Here is an 18,523-nt window from a genome sequence, read left to right as displayed (position 1 = left end):
AAATCACTCTTTCTCTATTTTCCTACAGTAAGCTTGAAAATACTGTGATGGTAACCCTTTTGTTTTTTAAGAAAAATTAAAGGTAGATGTTCATTTAAGGGCAGAAATTTTCTTTAAGAATCTAGAGAAATGTCTCCATCCTTTTCTCCGTATTCCTTGAACTAAAAACTTTTTTCTGCTGGCAAACACTTATGAAAAATAAAAAGTAATTTCCTATCTATACTTCGTGTTTTATTTACTTACAGGACTTGTAAGTCTTCTGTTTTCATTGCCACTCTCTTTTATTTATGCTGTATTAGTAGCTAAATATTGGGTTCTTGTGGGCTTGCTCAGGAACATATTGACCATTTATCAATTTATTTCTATATGAAAATTTATTTTGAGTTCCCAAAGATAATTTGTGAACTTACAAATGAATTTTTGCTACACAACTTAATTGTAAGTAGGAAACTTCCCATTTTTTCAGAACAATAGGCCTGTTTATTAACATGAAATTTTGGTGCTAAGACTAGGAGATGAAATTCTACTTAATTTTTTTATGTTCTATCTTCATTCTTTGAAAATTGATAATTCACATATATCAAATAGCGAAATTCCCAACTAGAAAATTTGATTTCCCAAAAAAAAGAAAAAAGAAAATTTGATTTCCCAAGATAATTTATCCCATCCAATCTCTACCTGGCTGCTTTTTTTTTTTTTTTTTAAGATTTAGTTACTGGGGCGACTAGGTGGCTCAGTTAAGCATCTGCCATCTGCTCGGGTCATGATCTCAGAGTCCTGGGAAACAGCCCCTCCTTTATCTCTCTCCTTCTGCCCCTCCCCTTGCTTGTTCTTTCTATCTCTCTCAAATAGATAAAAAAAATTTTAAGAAGATGTATTTATTGGGGTGCCTGGGTGGCTCAGGGGGTTAAAGCCTCTGCTTTCGGCTCGGGTCATGATCCCAGGGTCCTGGGATCGAGCCCCGCATCGGGCTCTCTGCTCAGCAGGGAGCCTGCTTCCTCCTCTCTCTCTCTGCCTGCCTCTCTGCCTACTTGTAATCTCTGTCTGTCAAATAAAATAAATAAAATCTTTAAAAAAAAAAAAAAGATGTATTTATTTATTTGAGGGGGCAGGGGGCAGAGGGAAAAGGAGAAAAAGTGGACTCCGCATTGAGCACAGAGCCCCACGTGGGACTTGATCCCCCGACCCTGAGATCATAACCGGAGCCAAAATCAAGAGTCAGATGCTTAACTGACTGACCCACCTAGGTGCCCCTCTGCCTTCTTTGTTGAATAAAATATAAGAATGGTGTGTGTGTGTGTGTGTGTGTGTGTGTGTGTGTGTGTGTGTAAAAATGATACCCATTTGCTAATTAATTATTGTCAGATGTTAGCTATATATGCTAGGTAGGCTAAGGGAGACAATAACGTGAATCACTATGTACAAAAGTAAACATTTCAGTCCTCTGCACGGCATATTTTCATTTTTAGTGGTGTTGTATGTGTTATTATAAAAGGTTCCTGGGAAAATAATAATTTCAAATGATAAGCAAAGGAAGTTATGTTTGCAGAATTGTAAGTGCACTTTAGTGGTTGTTTAATGCTCATGAAAACAGCCAAATTACCGAAGTATTATGGATTTATTATAGTTCTAGTACTTTATCATATTGTCATTTTTAGGCATGATATATATATATAGCATAAAAATAGCACTTTGAGTGTTTTAGTCAAATTATGAATCCAAAACTTGCCATTTTCCTCCGCTGGTAAGCAATGCTTAATTTGTCAGTGGAATTTTCTTACTAGTAGCCGTCTAGAAAACATAGGACTTGTTTTGCAGCCTAAAGCAATTAATTTGTTCATCTAGGGCCCCAGTCTCTTCATATACAAAATGAAGTACTTGAACCAGCTGATTTTTGTCAAGCTGTTTGCTGACATAAGACTGTACTCTCCCATAAAATACTTCCTTTATGTATAAAGGAAATCAGTGGAAAGAGTGTGATTCCTTAAGAGTTAAAGTAAACCTGTTGAAAAATGTTTTCTGTTGAGGTTAAGGATATTAATTCATTTTTTTAGTAACTGTGTTGATCTTGTACAATTTTGTAATTTTAACTGGTGGTAATGGTGGAAAATAACGAAAAAAAATCAATGAAATAAAATCATAATGTCTTTTTCTTAAAAGCCATAATGCTTTTTACAGGCCAGGTAAAGTTTGCCGCCTCTTTGACTTGTTTGTAATAATTCATAGTGCCACGTATTGTGATTTTTTTTTTTTAAGTGACATTGATGTTTGGGTCCCAGAACCAGACCACTCAGAAGTTCCTGCTGAATGGTGGGATTTTGATGCTGATAAGTCACTTCTTATTGGAGTCTTTAAACATGGTAAGTAGAAGGAAGGTAGGTAGAGTTGTCTTCTGTGTATAATGTAATTCTCTGAGTTTCACGATTTCCACCTATAGCATCATTCCAGTAACACTGATGTTATTATACATACCATGTAAAGCACAAACAACCAAATTTTGTCTGTCAGTCCCCACACTTCTTCACAGAAGGGGGTGGCCTACATGACCTGCCCCTCCTAGACAGAAGTCTCACTAACTTCCCCTCAGGAAGAGTTCTTATGTGAGTGTATTGTGTATGATCAGTTTTCCTCTTTTTCATTTTAACTATAAATTCAGTCTAAACTTTTAAATATACCTATGCCAGACCACATAATATTTTGGTGATAATTTCTAGAATACCTGCCTTACCCTGTACTGTTTTAATATACGGTCCCTTTTGTCCAGGAGCATCACCCACTGTAAATATGAGGAATGCTTATATTCATCCATCTTTTTTCTTATCATTTTTACTTTCAAAATTGGTGATCCCTCCAGGTTATGAAAAATATAACACCATCCGAGCAGACCCAGCATTATGCTTCTTGGAAAGAGTGGGAAAACCTGATGAGAAAGCAGTTGCTGCAGAACAGAGGGCAAATGATTACATGGATGGGTATGTGCATTTCGGGGGCTTGATTTCTCCATATATCTCTATCAACAGCAGTATGTTCTGTTGCTTATGTGTATCTTTAAATAATGTAGTAGTGGGGCACCTGGGTGACTCAGTCGTTAGGTGTCTGCCTTCGGCTCAGGTCATGATCCTGGGGTCCTGCTTCTTCCTCTCCCACTACCCCTGCTTGTGTTCCCTCTCTCGCCATGTCTTTCTCTGTCAAGTGAATAAATAAAATCTAAAAAGAAAGAAAAAGTAGTAGTAAGGGAATTGGAATTTATAATCTAAGACTTAATGAAACTCTAGTAAGTTAGTGTTTATCCAATGGTGTGATCAAGAAAAAGACTCCACCTGCCCCATACCCATCCTTGTGGTGAGTCCTTCATTTTTCTGTTCTTAATAGTCATGGCCATTAAAGCCACACAGTTCTAAGGGCATTAGAGGGAAGAAGACAAAGAATATTACAATTGAAGAGAAATGGGATGTTTGTTCATTATAAGTGTTGTAAGGTCTTTACTATCTTTGTTTTCTTACCAAAAGGGAAAAGTAGGGGACTGGGTTGAGGTTAATATTACCACATTTAAAAGCGAGCTTGTTAGTAAGAGTCCATTAGAAGCAGGTTTCTTCTGACTTGCCATATAACGTCTTCATGCTATGACTTGGGGTCCTCAAGTTAACGAACAGAAATTTCAGTCTGAAAACATGCTAAAAAGTCCTTCCAACAAGACTCCATTTGTCCTTGCAGGAAAATCTTAAGTCCCGTCCAATAATTGTAGCATCTGTTGGTATTTTAACAGGGATGTGGAAGATCCAGAATACAAACCCGCCCCAGCTCTCTTTAAAGATGATATAGAGGTACGCTTCAGATCCAGCTCTAAAGTCCTCATTTCTGGTTACTCCATGGTTTCCTTTGTGTGTTTTTCCTTCATATGTTTTTCCTTATACACAATTCTGCTCTTCAGAAGGTTAGCTAGGTTAGTGATCTGCTGACAGTCATCACAAACAGTCCTTCAGAGTATGCCTGATCTCCCTTCTAGACACACGGGAGGCTGGGTGGACATGTGAATGAAATGGAGCCTGCCCACTTGCTTCACCACTAGGAGCTAGGTACACAGGGTCGGGGACAAAACCCGGAAGCCAAGGGAGAAGTAGACACTGAAAGTACCCAGCAACAGATAGAAACTAGACCTACATAAAGGGTTAAAAATAGAGGGTAGAGCCTAGAGGAATTCTGAGCTGCTAACGCATAGTTCTGAGTGTTCTGCTTGTAGAAAGTCAAAAGGAAGAGGCTGAGTTGGGTGAAAATACTCTGTGGCATGGGGCAAGGATGTGAAAAGGGATGAGGGATTCTATAATACGAGAGCATAGGAAAGCACTAGACGGTGCTGTAACTATCAGGTAGGGTGTGGTGGTCTTGGTGGCCAAAGGGTTTCAATATCGATCCCTGTATGAGGACTAGAGAGGGTTTGGGCCAGTGTGTGGCAGTGAGAATGGAGATCCTGCGTACAATGAGAACCCCTAGAGAGCAGTACTCTCTGACAAACAGCCTAGGGCAATAGCGAGGAACTTACCTGCAGATAGGGACTGGCTAGGGAAAAAATTGTTTCCCCTGAGAAATCATAGCTATAGGCGTGCTTTCTCTTGAGCTTACAGTTGATTCTTTTACATCATTTGCGTGGACCAGGAACTCTCGAACCAAAAATGTAATTATAGAAAAGGTCCCAGGTTAGTAATAACCCTGAGGTATCTAGTAGAAATGAAAAGAAAAAGAATTGTGGAAGAAACAGTGTAGACCATACTTGAGTCCTAAAGGTAAAAGCCGTCCATGAAATGAGGTCAAAATCCAAAAATTTAAATATGAGGAACAATCTACCATGAGTGAATCTTAGCAAACAAAAACCAAGATTAGACCTCTAAGAACCTCTGATGGCGAGCTATTAAAATAGAAAATAAGTAAATTTTTAAATGGTTAAAGACATTAAAGATCCAAGAACAAAGAAAGAAAGATATATGACTTTAAAAGTCGAGGGATATATGAAAAAATGATTTTGTGTAACATTGGAAGTGGAAAATACAGTCATTGAAAATTAAAACTCAACAAATAGGTTAAACATTGAGCTGGGGAAGCAGATTAGACACAGATCTTGAGAGAAGAAATGATTAAGAAAGCAGATTTGAGGAAAGGATCTATAATGTAGCATGACGGCTCAGGTTAGCCCAGTCAGGAGAGAGAAACCACATAGTCCATTGAATAGGGAAAGTTCAATGTAAAGAATTATTGACTCTAGTAGGGGGACTGAAGTGAGGACTAGCCACTGTGCTTAGGGCTGTCAGAGCAGCCAAGGAAGAGCCCTGTCCCTGGCAGGGCTGAGATGCTGTTTTGGTTTTTTTTTTGTTGTTTTTTTGTTTTTTGAGAGGGCATGGCTATACCTCGTTGGATGTCAGAATAGTTACTGGGATGCCCTGCCAGCACAACTTGCTGGAAATCCACCCTCCAGGGTTACTAAGGGAGCTTTTCCTAGGGAAATGTCTCACAGAAGGAACTCCACTGAGGCCAAGGCTGCTAGGGAAAGCTGCTGGCCAGCAGGCATGTAAAGAAGCTGCTGGAACTGCAGAGGTGGGCGCTGGGGAGGCTCTCTGGGGAGGCTTCTGTGCTGTGGGAGCTAAACCAGGGAGGAGTTCACCCAAACCAGAGAAGTAAAACCCTTTTCTTCCTTCTGTGCATCTCTTGCTGCCACAACTGAGAAAGCTTAACATCATACTGGCTGGCAAAAAATATTTAAAGAGCCCAGATCCATTTTCTTAGAGTCAGTAAAAGGTATGGGAGGCAGTAAATCAATATGAAAAACTCTTTAGAGACAAAGAGGATGGCATAATAATGTCTGGCACATGTCTGATAGGTAGTCCAGAGGGAGCGACCAGAGAAATTAAGGGAGAAGACCTGCTCTGAGAGATAACGGCTGAGACGTTTTCAGGCTTAAAGACACGAATCTTGAGATTCAAGAAATAAAGTGAATCTTGACAGGGTTAACAAAATTAAATCCACTCCAAAAAAACATCCTGGTGAAATTACAGAATTCCAAACAAAGAGCAGATGTTAAAAGCAACCAGAAAAAAAAGACCCACTTACAAAGGAATGATGAGAATTCTAACTTCAGGCTTTTCTAAAACAACAAAAAATAGTAGTCATTGCAATAAAACTACTATTCCAAGTAGTGACTGTGTTTAGAGTAATGGTGGAATACCTGATTGGAGATGCTCTCTTGACAGATAAAAACAAGATGTATAGTACAAGCAAACTGTTAAGGCTGAAAGAGAAAAGATTTGCAGGTTGTCTGATAATCAAATATAAGAATGAATAAGCTACCAGAGTTGGTATAGAACAAAAACAAAAATGAAAAACCTGTTATCAATAAAACCTAGGGTGTATTTGCGATTAGAGGAAGGATGGAGGAAAAGCACCTGGCCTAAGCATGATCATGGAAGGGGAAAGTTTTAGTGGAAAATAAGTGGACTGAAGTGTACAAGGCAATAGAGAAGTGTAAAAGGGTGGGGATTAAGAACAATATATTAGTTTTATTTATTTATTTTTTGCTAAATACATCATTAAAAATTCTGTTGCAAAAAGTTCTCTGTTACTATTAAGATGCTTGGTTCCCTTTGCGTCTTTAATGTATCGTGACCCAATCACCCTATGACAAATTTCTGTTTTCTTTTAAAAGGATGATGTGTCTTCACCAGGAGATCTTGTTATAGCAGATGGAGGTAAATTGCATTTCTCTCTTTTTACTTAGTGGAAACTCGCATTCTCAGGATACCATGAAATCGATAAACTATTACGCTTCTATGATGTTTTAGATGTGTATGAAATTTTTTATTGAAGACCATCATAATCTTTAAGGGACACACTAGTTGACTGGGAATTTAACAGTATTTTTAGTTGCAGATCTTTATGCCACGACTCACTGAGCTTTTACGGAATCAAAGCTTTGATGATTTTATGGCATGATTATTAAACTTATGTATCAGATTTCATCATTAACATGTTGATTCAGTAATCCATTCAACAGCTTATTAGTTCCATATTAGGAATCATATTATGAACCAACCTTTCTTACACCCCTCTTTTGCATAGCCTTTCTTTACAGGGTCTTCTACTTCCTTCTGATTATCAAGCTAGAAACAGGCTGTCACCAGAGTACACTCACTCACTCCCAGCTAACACCCAAGTGGAATAGGGCCTCATCCTTTCATAGTTTGACTAGGAAGGAAGGAGTAGTATTTGCTTAGCATGAACAATTACCACTTAATTATGGTATATGTAATTATAAGATTATACCCTGGAAATAGAGAGCTAGATCCTCTACTTTATTAGGTGAATAAAAGCTTAAAACTGATAGCATTGTCATAGGGAATTTTTTATAATAAATGTTCCTCACTAAGGACCTTTAAAATTGTTTTGATTCTCACATAACTGGAGATAAATTTAATATAGAAGGTGGCTTTAATTAAGAGTTTATAGTTTTCAACTTCTCAGGGATTTCATTTGACTTTTAATTCGTTAAATGTAAGGCATTTGAATATTTGCCAGCCAGTGAAATGTATCAGACCTGGAAATGCAGGAGTTGTGTTTCCTGTGTAAGGGATATTCAGTAGATACTATATGGTTCTTTAGTGCCCTGTGACTGACTTACTTTGAGCTTACTACTTCAAGTTTGTTGTAACATTTTTAGAGCTGTAGTTAAAAGAAAACTTTTTTATATTGAGAGGTTTGGCTTGTGTGGGTTTTTCCCCACATACTCAGGTGGAAAGAAAAAGATTTTAAGTAAGGGAATTTTGCTGTTTTTATGAGTTTCATTTCAGTATCTATTTAGTCTTCGAGGGCGGAGTTGTTTTTGGTTTTCAGCTGGGTTTTTTTAATTATTATTGACATGAGTTTCTTTAAATATAGATGGTCAGCTGATGGAAGGTGATAAAATTTATTGGCCGACTCAGTCAGCTTTAACTACTCGTTTGAGGCGTCTCATCACTGCATATCAGCGTACTAATAAAAACAGACAAATCCAGCAGATACAGCCTACTTTCTCAGTGCCTGCCAGTGTAATGCAGCCTCTTTACGAAGAAGCCACCCTCAATCCTAAAATGGCAGCCAAGATAGAAAGACAGCAGAGGTAAGACAATAGCACTAAATTTTTAATATTAGTATAATTGTATGAATATAGTTATTCATTCAGAAGACTGTTAGAGTGTGAATATCTCATTTTGTGAAAAACACATATAGGGAGAGAAGTTGGTCAAAGCAAAGTGTTTTATACGTGCACACACATATATACAACAAATATGGTCAAAGATTATTGCATTTTATAGCTCCTGGCCATGCTTCACATTTAGTCATTATTTTGTCATGCTTACAAACAGGGAGTTATTTAAAAAATGAAGTTGCAGGGACACCTGGGTGGCTCAGTCAGTTAAGCGGCTACCTTCGGCTCAGGTCATGATCCCAGGGTCCTGGGATCAAGCCTCACATCAGGCTCCCAGCTCAGCAGAAAGCCTGCTTCTCCCTCTCCCTCTGCTTGCTGCTCTACTTGTGCTCTCTCTGTATCTGTCAAATAAATAAATAAATAATATCTTTAAAAAAAAAAAAAAAAAGAATGGGGGGCGCCTGGGTGGCTCAGTGGGTTAAAGCCTCTGCCTTCGTTTCAGGTCATGGTCCCAGGGTCCTGGGATCGAGCCCCACATCGGGCTCTCTGCTCAGCAGGGAAGCCTGCTTCCTCCTCTCTCTCTCTGCCTGCCTCTGCCTACTTGTGATCTCTGTCTGTCAAATAAATCGATAAAATCTTTAAAAAAAAAAAAATGAAGTTGCAAAGCAAACTCAAGAATTAAATTATTAATAAAGCATACATTTAAATTACATGAAATTAAGTTCATTCTCCCTTATTTTTACATTATGACATTTATGAAATCGAAGAATGTATGAAAGACGAGTCCATGTATGCTTTATACAGAGGCTGAAGCCTTGGAACTACTGATATCAAAGGGGAATGAATGTAGACCTTTTTGCAAGAGAACTTGTTAAGACAGGCACACTTCTTCCTCCCAAAAGCTTTAACTTCTCAAAAAGGCTAGAGAATGTTGAAAAGAACAACAGTGTTCCATAATAACCGGGCCCCCACGTTAAGCCTGGGTCCTTGGATGTTCTCTGGAAAATACATCCTTTCTCTTTCGTATTATTTGCGACACATTGATTGTAACCAGAATTTAGTTAGTCTGAAACTTAAGATTTTTAAATGCCCTAGACATAATCTTCTTCACATACTACCACCTCAGCAAATACACTGTTTCAGTTATCTATAATTGCGTGATAGCCGCCACCCCAAAATATGGTGACTTAAACATGAGTTTTTTTATTTCTCACGATTCTGTGGGTTGACCAGGTGGTTCTTCTGCTCCCCGTGGTGTTGGTGGGAATGCCGAGAGGGCCAGACGGAGAAAGTGGCCTCACCCACATGGCTGGCTGTTGGCACTGGGAGCTTGACTAAGGGAGCATTCCCAGTGGCAAAGGCAGAAGAAACTGGGATTTCTTAAGGCCTAGCCTCAGGGTTACAAAGTGTTACTTGTGCCACATTCTGTGGGTCCAAAAAAGACACAGGGCCAACCAAGATTAAAGGGAGAGGGAAATCGATTGCGTGGGAAGAGTGGCAGGGAATTCATGGCCATCTTTAACCTCCCACATGCATTTTCCCTTGGCTGGTGGGTTCTGGATTAATCTTCCTAAAATCTAGTTTTGTCATGATAGTCCATGGTTCCTTATTTACTACAGGTATGAAGTTTGTTTTTAAGCTTCAGTTCAAGAGTCTCTTCAGTTTCAGCGTCACCATGCATTTCTAATTCTATACGGTACTGTTCCCTCGGCCATAATGTCCTATGTATTCTTGACTCAATACCTAGCTGATGTTGTTCCTATCACCTGGGACACCCTTTTTCCTACTCCTTACTCCAAACCTAACCTCTCCTTCAGAGCTCAACATCTATCCTATCTCTTCTAATAATTTTTCCTCAACCAGTCCAGCTCACAGTATTCTTGTTTCCTGTACTCAGATAGCACTTACCCAAGTAAACTACACATTGTCACACTAATATGAAATGTTGTTAAGGACATTGATCTTTGCCTTTCTATGTCTTGTCTTTCTAAGTTATAAATTCTTTGATGGTGGATACTGTGTCACATTTCTGTATGTCCTGTGTAATCTTTTAATCCATCTTTTGTATTCTGTTCCTACTTTTGTCCCCCAGATGCAAGTTTCTTACGATTTGACTGGTTTCCCAGGCTCTTTTTACATCAGTATTACATTAATCTTCTTAAGGTAGCACTATGATGAAAACGACCTGTTGATGTTTTTCAAAGGTGTCATGCATTCTTTCTCGTTCACACAATTCCATAACTTAACCAGGAAAAAGTGTCCATAAATTAGATTGGGTTTGGAGATCTTTGGTGTGTGAGGATAATATTACCCTCTTAAAGCTGAACGGAGACTGTTTTTAGCCAAGTATATGGAGTGTTTCATAATCTGACCCCAACTCTATCTCCTTCTGTCCCCAATAGGAGCCATATCCTTGTCAATCTGGAATGCTCATCATACGCCCAAAATGCAGATTACTTCCTGCTTTGCTTATACTGTGAGCTCTTCCTAGAATTCCCAAGCTCATCTTTGCTTTGTTCCATCTTATAAGCCACTTACTTCTGTGATGCTTCTTCATCACTCTAGTCTGAAGTGGTCCTCCCATCTTCTATGCTCTCCTAAAATTCTTGGTTTCTATAAAACATACAACTATAACCTACTACCTTATACTAGAAATGTCTTTGAAATGTTTTATCTTTTCCCTAAAGGTAGGGTCATTGTGTCTTACATAATCTTGTATCCCCTGCATATTTTTTTACAGAGTAGATGTGCAAAAAACTGTTACTACCTGAAGGAAAAAGAAGCATGGTTGCATAGATGAGTCAGCTAGCATTTTTTTTAAACACTTTATTTATTTGAGAGACAGAGAGAGTGTGAACGCACGAGTAGGGGAAGGAGCAGAGGGAGAGACTACCCAAGGAGACTTCTGTGGAGCAAAGAGCCCAACACGGGGCTCAATCCCATGAGCCATGGGATCAGGACCTGAGCCTAATCTAAGAGTCGTACGCTTAACTGACCAAGCCACCCGGGCACCCCTCAACTAGCATTTTTAAATGTATATGCAAGCCAGTATCCTGCACTTAATCCTTTAAAGTGTTAGAAACTTGAAATGTTTTTAATTTTATTATAGTCATTATAGTCAGCATTAATAAATATTTTAGTAACCACTGTGACTTTTTCTTTAATCTGACTCAAAATAGATGGACAAGAAGAGAAGAAGCTGACTTTTATAGAGTAGTGTCTACATTTGGAGTGGTATTTGACCCTGATAGAGGCCAATTTGATTGGACAAAATTTAGAGCTATGGCTAGGCTGCATAAGAAAACCGATGATAGCTTGGAGAAGTATTTGTACGCATTCATGTCTATGTGTCGGAGGGTTTGTCGTCTTCCTTCCAAAGAAGGTAGGTATAAAATTTCTGTCTTTCCTGGTTTGGGTCAAAAGAAGCGAAAAGTACTAAAATTCAGAAATCTCCAACTTGTTTATTTCTGCACTAATTCAGCACATCAGTAATTTTTCAGAATTGTAAATAAACTATGTTCAAAGATCTCCCTATTTGTAAATCCTGCTATTAAAATGAGATCTAAAAAGAATAAAGTTATACCCTTAGTTTTGAGGAATGGCCAGTGCTTATTCAGTATTAGACTGATGATCGGGGGAGGTAGTTATGATACGGTAGTTTTTAGTCCATCTGCTAGGAACTGTGTTGGAGGGCTTATTTACATGAATAATCTTGTAAGGAATGAGGCCTCCACTTAAAGAACATTTTAAAGAGTTTTAGTAGGGGGAGAAAAAAATCACCCAGAGCCTTAAAAAAAAAAAAAAAAGGAACTAATCAGATGGGCTGATACTCAGCCAAGGCCCTGTTCCGGGGTGAATTTCATTGTCTTCGAAGCCCAGAAAAATAACTCAACCTGTCAGCAACTCCTCTTGATGACCTGCTATAAGCCACTGTCTCCATTCTTTGTTGAATATGATTTCTGACTGCTAAACCCAGTGGCTTCCTACTCCTATTTCATAGTAAAAATATAAATGGCTAATAAAAGAACGTAAATTTCACGTGAGTTTGTTTGCTTGTTTTAGTTTTATGTCCTAACAGATCTGCTGTCAGTTGGCTGAATAGAGTAGCCCATTACTTGATTACCCAAATATCAGATGATTCAGAGTAGATTTTGGTCTACTTAAACGTCTTTGTAAGACTAGCAATGGGTTTAAAAAGAAAGATAAAGCAAAGTATTATGTCTTCTATTATTTATGGTTGCCAAGAGGCCCTCATTTCTTTTTTTTTTTTAAAGATTTTTTATTTATTTGACAGAGAGATCACAAGTAGAGAGAGAGAGGAGGAAGCAGGCTCCCTGCCTAGCAGAGAGCCTGATGTGGGACTTGATCCCAGAACCCTGAGATCAGGACCTGAGCTGAAGGCAGAGGCTTAACCCACTGAGCCACCCAGGCAGCCCTTTTTTTAATTTTTTAATTCCCATCAACACTGCAAAATGCAGTGAATAAATTAACCACTTTGGACTCCAGTTTTAAAACAAAAAGGAAGAGTTAATTACTAAATAATGATTGAAAACATAGTATTTTCCTGTTGGAAATGGAAGTGAAGTTTTACTTAGTTTTCCAAACTTCCTCAGGTCACAGAGCCCTCACTGTCTCTAATTTTTCGCAACACCTGAGGCCAAAAGTTCTGTTTAATGAATAATTAGATCCAAACAACTTAATAAGTATTTATGTCCAACAGTCTAGTGATTGTTTGAAAACATAATATAAATTGAAGAAAAAAATACAACTTTTCTTTCTTAAATAGCCACACTTACTTACCAGTGAGATGTGTACACCTACAGGCACCATACATCTCTCAAACCTTGGAGGTAGAATGGATACTCCCACTCTTGTTTCCTGTTCCATTACTTCTTTTTTTAAAAAACTTTTTATTTTGAACTACTTTTAGACTTTCAGAAAAGTTGCAAAAACCTATAGAAGTTTCCATGTATCTCTAACCTTGCCTCTCGCATGACTAATTATAGTATCATTATCAGACGAAGAAATTAACATTAGTACAATGGCATTACCTTAACTGTAAAACTGGTCAGATCTTACCAGTTTGTCCACTGATGTCCTTTTTTGTTCCAGGATCCCACATTCTGTTTAGTTGGTCTTCTCCCTTAGCCTCCTGTAGTCTAAAAAAGACCCTCAGTTTTTCTTGCCTTTCATGGCTCTGATACCGTAGAAAAATACTGATCAGTTATTTTGCCACAAATCCCCCAATTTGGATTTGTCTTGTGTTTTCATGTGGTTGCAACACACAAGTGGTGTGTCCTTCTCAGAAAGTACCATGGGTTCAGAATGTCAGAATGTCCAACACTGACGGTGTTGCCCTCGACCACTTGGTTACAATAGCTGTTTCTCCAGTGTAAAATCACTACCTTTTCCCCTGCAGTTAAAAATATCTTGAGATACTTTGAGACCACACAAATCCTGTTTATCCTCGAATTTTTCACCCATTGACTTAAGTATCCATGAGTAGGTCCTTGTGTATAACAGTTTTTACTGTGGAATTCTGCTGCAAGCAAGGACTGTTGCTTCCGTTTCATCCGCTGTTCAATTACTTATTCATATCAGAATGGACTCGGGTATTTATTTTGTCCTACAGGTTATAACCCAGTACTCTCATTATTTTGATGCTCAAGTTGTATGAGCTCCTTTCAGTGACCCCTGCATTACTTCAACAAACCCTTATCTTTTCTTGAATATTTCTAAACTGCCAGTATCTCCACCCACAAAGATATAACCCCATCAGAAGGAAGAGCACAAGATCTAATGTTGAAACTGAATCAGTTCAAGCCATTACTTCACATGGCATTTGACGATGTTCCTGCATTTCCCTCAAATTTTAAGAAAGCCTTTGGTATTCCTGTGAGTTCTAATGCACTGAGTTTCTTGGTGCAGCTAGGGATATGTGGACTTCGGTTTGTTTATGGGGTAGGATTTAACAGTTTTCATTTGATTTATAAATGAGTTCAGGTAAGTGTTTTTCTCTTTGATTAAGACACAGATTAGTAAAGACAGCTCCTAGGGGATTTCTTAAATTCTTTTATTCACATACTTCTAAAAAATGTTATGTTTTACTTACTTTCAGAAGATCCAGTGTTCCATATTATATGTATGGATGTGGGCACTTGTTTTTAAAATTTCTATTTTTCCTCGTTTAAAAATATTAAAAAGAAATTCTGGAAACTACACAATGATACTGAGTAGAGGTACATTTTAGAAGTTGCATTATTTGTTCTAACTCCATAGCAAAGTGTTTTTGAGGTTAATGTTTTTGTTTTCGTTTTAACATAGAATTGGTGGATCCAAATATTTTTATCCAGCCAATCACAGAAGAACGTGCTTCTAGGACTTTGTACCGTATTGAACTTCTAAGGAAAGTACGGGAACAGGCCCTCCGGCACCCACAACTGTTTGAACGCTTGAAGCTTTGCCATCCAAATCCAGACTTACCAGTCTGGTGGGAATGTGGCCCTCATGATAGGGACTTGCTCATTGGAGCTGCTAAACACGGGGTGAGCCGAACAGACTATCACATTCTTCGTGATCCTGAACTCTCCTTTATGGCAGCTCAAAGGAACTACAGTCAAAGTAAGATGGCTCATTCAAGGACTTCTACCCCACTTTTACAGCAATATCAAGTAGCACTTTCTGCTTCTCCTCTTACCTCTCTACCTAGGCTCCTAGATGCTAAAGGTATTATTCTAGAGGATATGAAAGTTAAAAGTGAAAATCTTAAAGAGGAGCCTCAGTCTTCTGAAGAAGAATCTATGTCTTCTGAGGAAACCAGGACACTAATAAAGTCTGAGCCTGTAAGTCCAAAGAACGGTGTTTTACCGCAGGCCACTGGAGACCAGAAATCTGGTGGAAAAGGTGAAACAGACAGACGCATGGTTGCAGCCAGAACAGAACCCCTCACTCCAAACCCAGCTTCTAAGAAACAGCGAGTCCACAAAAGAGGATCCGAATCTAGTTCTGAGTCTGACTCTGATTCTGAGAGATCATCCTGTTCTTCCAGATCATCTTCTTCCTCGTCTTCCTCCTCCTCTTGCTCCCACTCTCGATCAGGCTCTAGTTCTTCCTCATCCTCCTCTTGTTCTTCAGCATCATCTTCATCCTCATCCTCATCCTCTTCCTCATCATCCTCCTCCTCATCTTCATCAGAAGAAAGTGACAGTGAAGAAGAAGAAGTCCAAAAGCGAGGTATATGCATAAAGTGCTTTTGCTATTTTAAGACATTTCAAGTGAAAATGAAAAGCGTTTGGTTCAGATAACTTAAGCTTGTTTAAAACTGTTGACTGCAATGTTGCATGTCCGGCTTTGCCTAGAGAAGCACGAGTGAGAAGGAAACTAGCGTGACTGGTACACAATCCCTCTTCAGTGTTCAAGGCATTGCAAAATGGGTTAGTCAAACAGAAATTAGGCATTTTACACACTGATCTTAGCTCTTTGTCATTACCTTCAATTTAGCGTTACATTTTTTCCTGAACAAGTTGATCAGTGAACAAATCGGGATTATGTTCTCTAACCGCCACCAGGATTTTTAAGTTAAGCAGTCAGACCAGCAAGAGTATCCTAGGCCCCGTTTGGCAGTTCTCTACTCAGAGCAGTACGGCATAGGAACTACAGCTCGCCCCCAGGGTTGTGTCAGGTGGCCCTCTCCTGAGTGTGCATGCCACAGCCCACAGTTCATGTGCAGGGAAATGAGTTGACACTGAGGGTGCAGGAGCTGGAGTCCCTTGTAACAACTCTAGAGACATAAGTCTCAGGGTGGCCACAAGGATATGCCCCATCGTAGGAATCCCCTCCTTAGAGAACGTTAGTACACCCATCAGGTATTTAAATGGTCCCCAGTCCAAATGCAATTGATCAGTCAGGAGTTTCTCTCTCTCCAGCAAGCAGACCTACAGAGTTTACTGAAGGTCACATTTTCATGCAGAAAGGGATGTTTTGTTAACCCTTTCCTGTCAAGCTCCCTAATGCCCTTATTTTGCTTGTGTGCTAATTTTTTAAACAATAAATACTTAATTGTATTTTAGGTGATTTAAACAATGAATACTTAATTGTATTTTTAGGTTAATTTTTTCCTTTTTTTTTTTTTACCATTTGTTTTGACTTCTTTTTCCTTTTTAAATGTATCTGAATATTTATATAAGTTTTGAAAAGTATATATAAACTTATTTTATGCAGTCTTTTTGAAACAGTTATTATTGTTCTTAGCAGAAGGTACCCCTCACGTGAAAGCCTATGATGAGGAGAGTGTCGCGTCACTGAGCACTACCCAGGACGAGACCCAGGATAGTTTCCAGATGAACAATGGGACGCCAGAATCCACTTACATCTTACAAGGGGGATACATGCTAGCAGCTTCATACTGGCCGAAGGTAAATGAATACTGTCCTGCTGGAAGAGGTCATTTTTGAGTATTTTTCTTGTTGCTTTAATGGTAGATAACTCTTCTCATATGGAAAGATAGGTCACCATAAAACAGAGGGCCACATTTTGGTGTTAGCATCAAAAGTATCAACTGCTGTCATCAAGTAAATAGGTGTACTTGAATGTGTATGTTTCTCAACCTAACCTTAGAATGTTTAGAATACGAGATAATGAACACTTAGGTTCACGTACAAGTTATGAAATAGGTGCTTGAGCTGAGTCTCCTTGGAGAAATTTATCATAGTCATTGATGACTTGGGAAAAAAGTTCACTTAGGTACGTAGGCTTTCAGTGGTAGAAGTTTAGGTTGGATTCATACAATTCTTTCAGTATGTGACTAGACTAGAACAAGAGTACTTATCTTTAGGAGAACTCTACTCTCATCTAGTTTTGAGTTGTTTGAATTTTTACAAGGTACCTGTATTGTATAGTTATAAAAATAACAGAAGACTATCTCTATCATAAACATTTTTGAACTCCGGTGAAAATTTGTACTTGAATTCTTACAGAATTATGATATGGGTGTGCAAATATGTATACATACCGAATGCACGTATGTTGTACCAGGGTTAAATCCATCAAGGCCCTGAGCCATTTCGTCTCCAAGGGTCTGGCCTGGTTGTTAAAATCACACTCTGATGTGGCATGCTCTTCCAGGACCGTGTGATGATCAACCGGCTGGACAGTATTTGTCAAACAGTGCTGAAAGGGAAGTGGCCTTCAGCTCGAAGAAGTTACGATGCCAACACAGTGGCTTCTTTCTATACCACAAAACTGCTGGACAGTCCTGGCGCGGCTACAGAATACAGTGAACCCAGTGTACCCACTCCCCCAGGTGCCGGTGTTAAAGAAGAACACGATCCGTCAACACAGATGTCAAAGGTGAAGAAGCATGTACGAGAAAAGGAGTTTACAGTGAAAATCAAAGACGTATGTTTATTTTTATTGCCCTAGGACCCGATTGCGATTACGTGTGCAGCATGCTTTTTCTGCAAGTGGCTGCCTGCTCTCACTCTTACTTCCTTCACATACTTGTTTTCTGGTATTTGGATTGTTTTCTTTTTGATATCCAGGTTATTAAACTTGAATGTTCTACTAGAAGGATCGTCATTTAATATGTTTCTCTACCTATACTTCTGAACATAGTCCTTCTGCCGATCAAGAATGCTTTTCTTAAACAGTCTGACAAATTCTAATTGTTTTGGTTCTTTTATATAATGTTTAAATGGTATGTCAGTGCACTTCCTCTTTTAAACATTTAGCATGCCCTGTTATCAGTAACATTTCATTTTTCGGTATGATTTTTGAAGCTAAATGGATTACTCCGTGTGTAATACGCGGGTAACATCCTCTGAAATGTCATTTGAATAATGTACTTAGAGATGTATGTCCGAAGCTGATTGTGTTATAAGGTACTAGTCACATGAACAGCTTTGTTTTGCTCAGACAAGTGTGTATAGTACCTGGATTTTTTTTCTTTTACGGTAGAAAACTTAATATTCATTATAGAAAGGAGTTGGTTTTTTTTCTTTAGTTGGTTTCTGAATAAGGAGAGAAGTTAAATAGTGTTTCAGTGTTTTTATTTCACTTTTTCTAAGTAAAAAAAATTCTCTTAATAACTAAAATGAGTTTTTTGTTTCTTTCTCGATAATGGTGTTTGTTGACAGGAAGGTGGTTTGAAGTTGACATTTCAGAAGCAAGGGCTTGCTCAGAAGAGACCACTGGACAGTGAAGACGGTGCTCTGGGACAACAGCAGTATCTGACTCGGCTCCGGGAGCTGCAGAGCGCGTCAGAGACCAGCCTCGCCAATTTCCCCACATCCACACCAGTATCAGGTGAGTGTGATGACAGTAACTGCCTAGGCATGAAATACTCCTGCTGTCATT

At 38.7% G+C, this 18,523-nt stretch overlaps 1 protein-coding gene across 13 annotated transcripts in view; it reads left to right on the top strand.

Moving 5' to 3' along the window:
- Nucleotides 1-18,523, top strand: part of CHD9 (chromodomain helicase DNA binding protein 9) — a 212,261-nt gene that overhangs the window by 175,541 nt on the left and 18,197 nt on the right. For 9 of the 13 annotated variants that reach the window (XM_032854469.1, XM_032854470.1, XM_032854467.1 and 6 more), the window contains 10 exons: nucleotides 2,257-2,360; nucleotides 2,855-2,972; nucleotides 3,767-3,824; nucleotides 6,692-6,734; nucleotides 7,921-8,140; nucleotides 11,350-11,552; nucleotides 14,495-15,403; nucleotides 16,421-16,584; nucleotides 17,294-17,566; nucleotides 18,304-18,472. In XM_032854469.1, coding sequence (XP_032710360.1) covers nucleotides 2,257-2,360; nucleotides 2,855-2,972; nucleotides 3,767-3,824; nucleotides 6,692-6,734; nucleotides 7,921-8,140; nucleotides 11,350-11,552; nucleotides 14,495-15,403; nucleotides 16,421-16,584; nucleotides 17,294-17,566; nucleotides 18,304-18,472 — 2,261 coding nt within the window. The remainder of the gene's footprint in view (nucleotides 1-2,256; nucleotides 2,361-2,854; nucleotides 2,973-3,766; nucleotides 3,825-6,691; nucleotides 6,735-7,920; nucleotides 8,141-11,349; nucleotides 11,553-14,494; nucleotides 15,404-16,420; nucleotides 16,585-17,293; nucleotides 17,567-18,303; nucleotides 18,473-18,523) is intronic. The other 4 variants (XM_032854472.1, XM_032854476.1, XM_032854473.1 and 1 more) reach the window with 3 other exon arrangements.

Source organism: Lontra canadensis, unplaced genomic scaffold (genome assembly GCF_010015895.1).
Source record: "Lontra canadensis isolate GAN:19392208 unplaced genomic scaffold, GSC_riverotter_1.0 scaffold8, whole genome shotgun sequence".
Classification (NCBI taxonomy): Eukaryota; Metazoa; Chordata; class Mammalia; order Carnivora; family Mustelidae; genus Lontra; species Lontra canadensis.
This window is presented reverse-complemented; position numbering and strand designations above follow the sequence as displayed.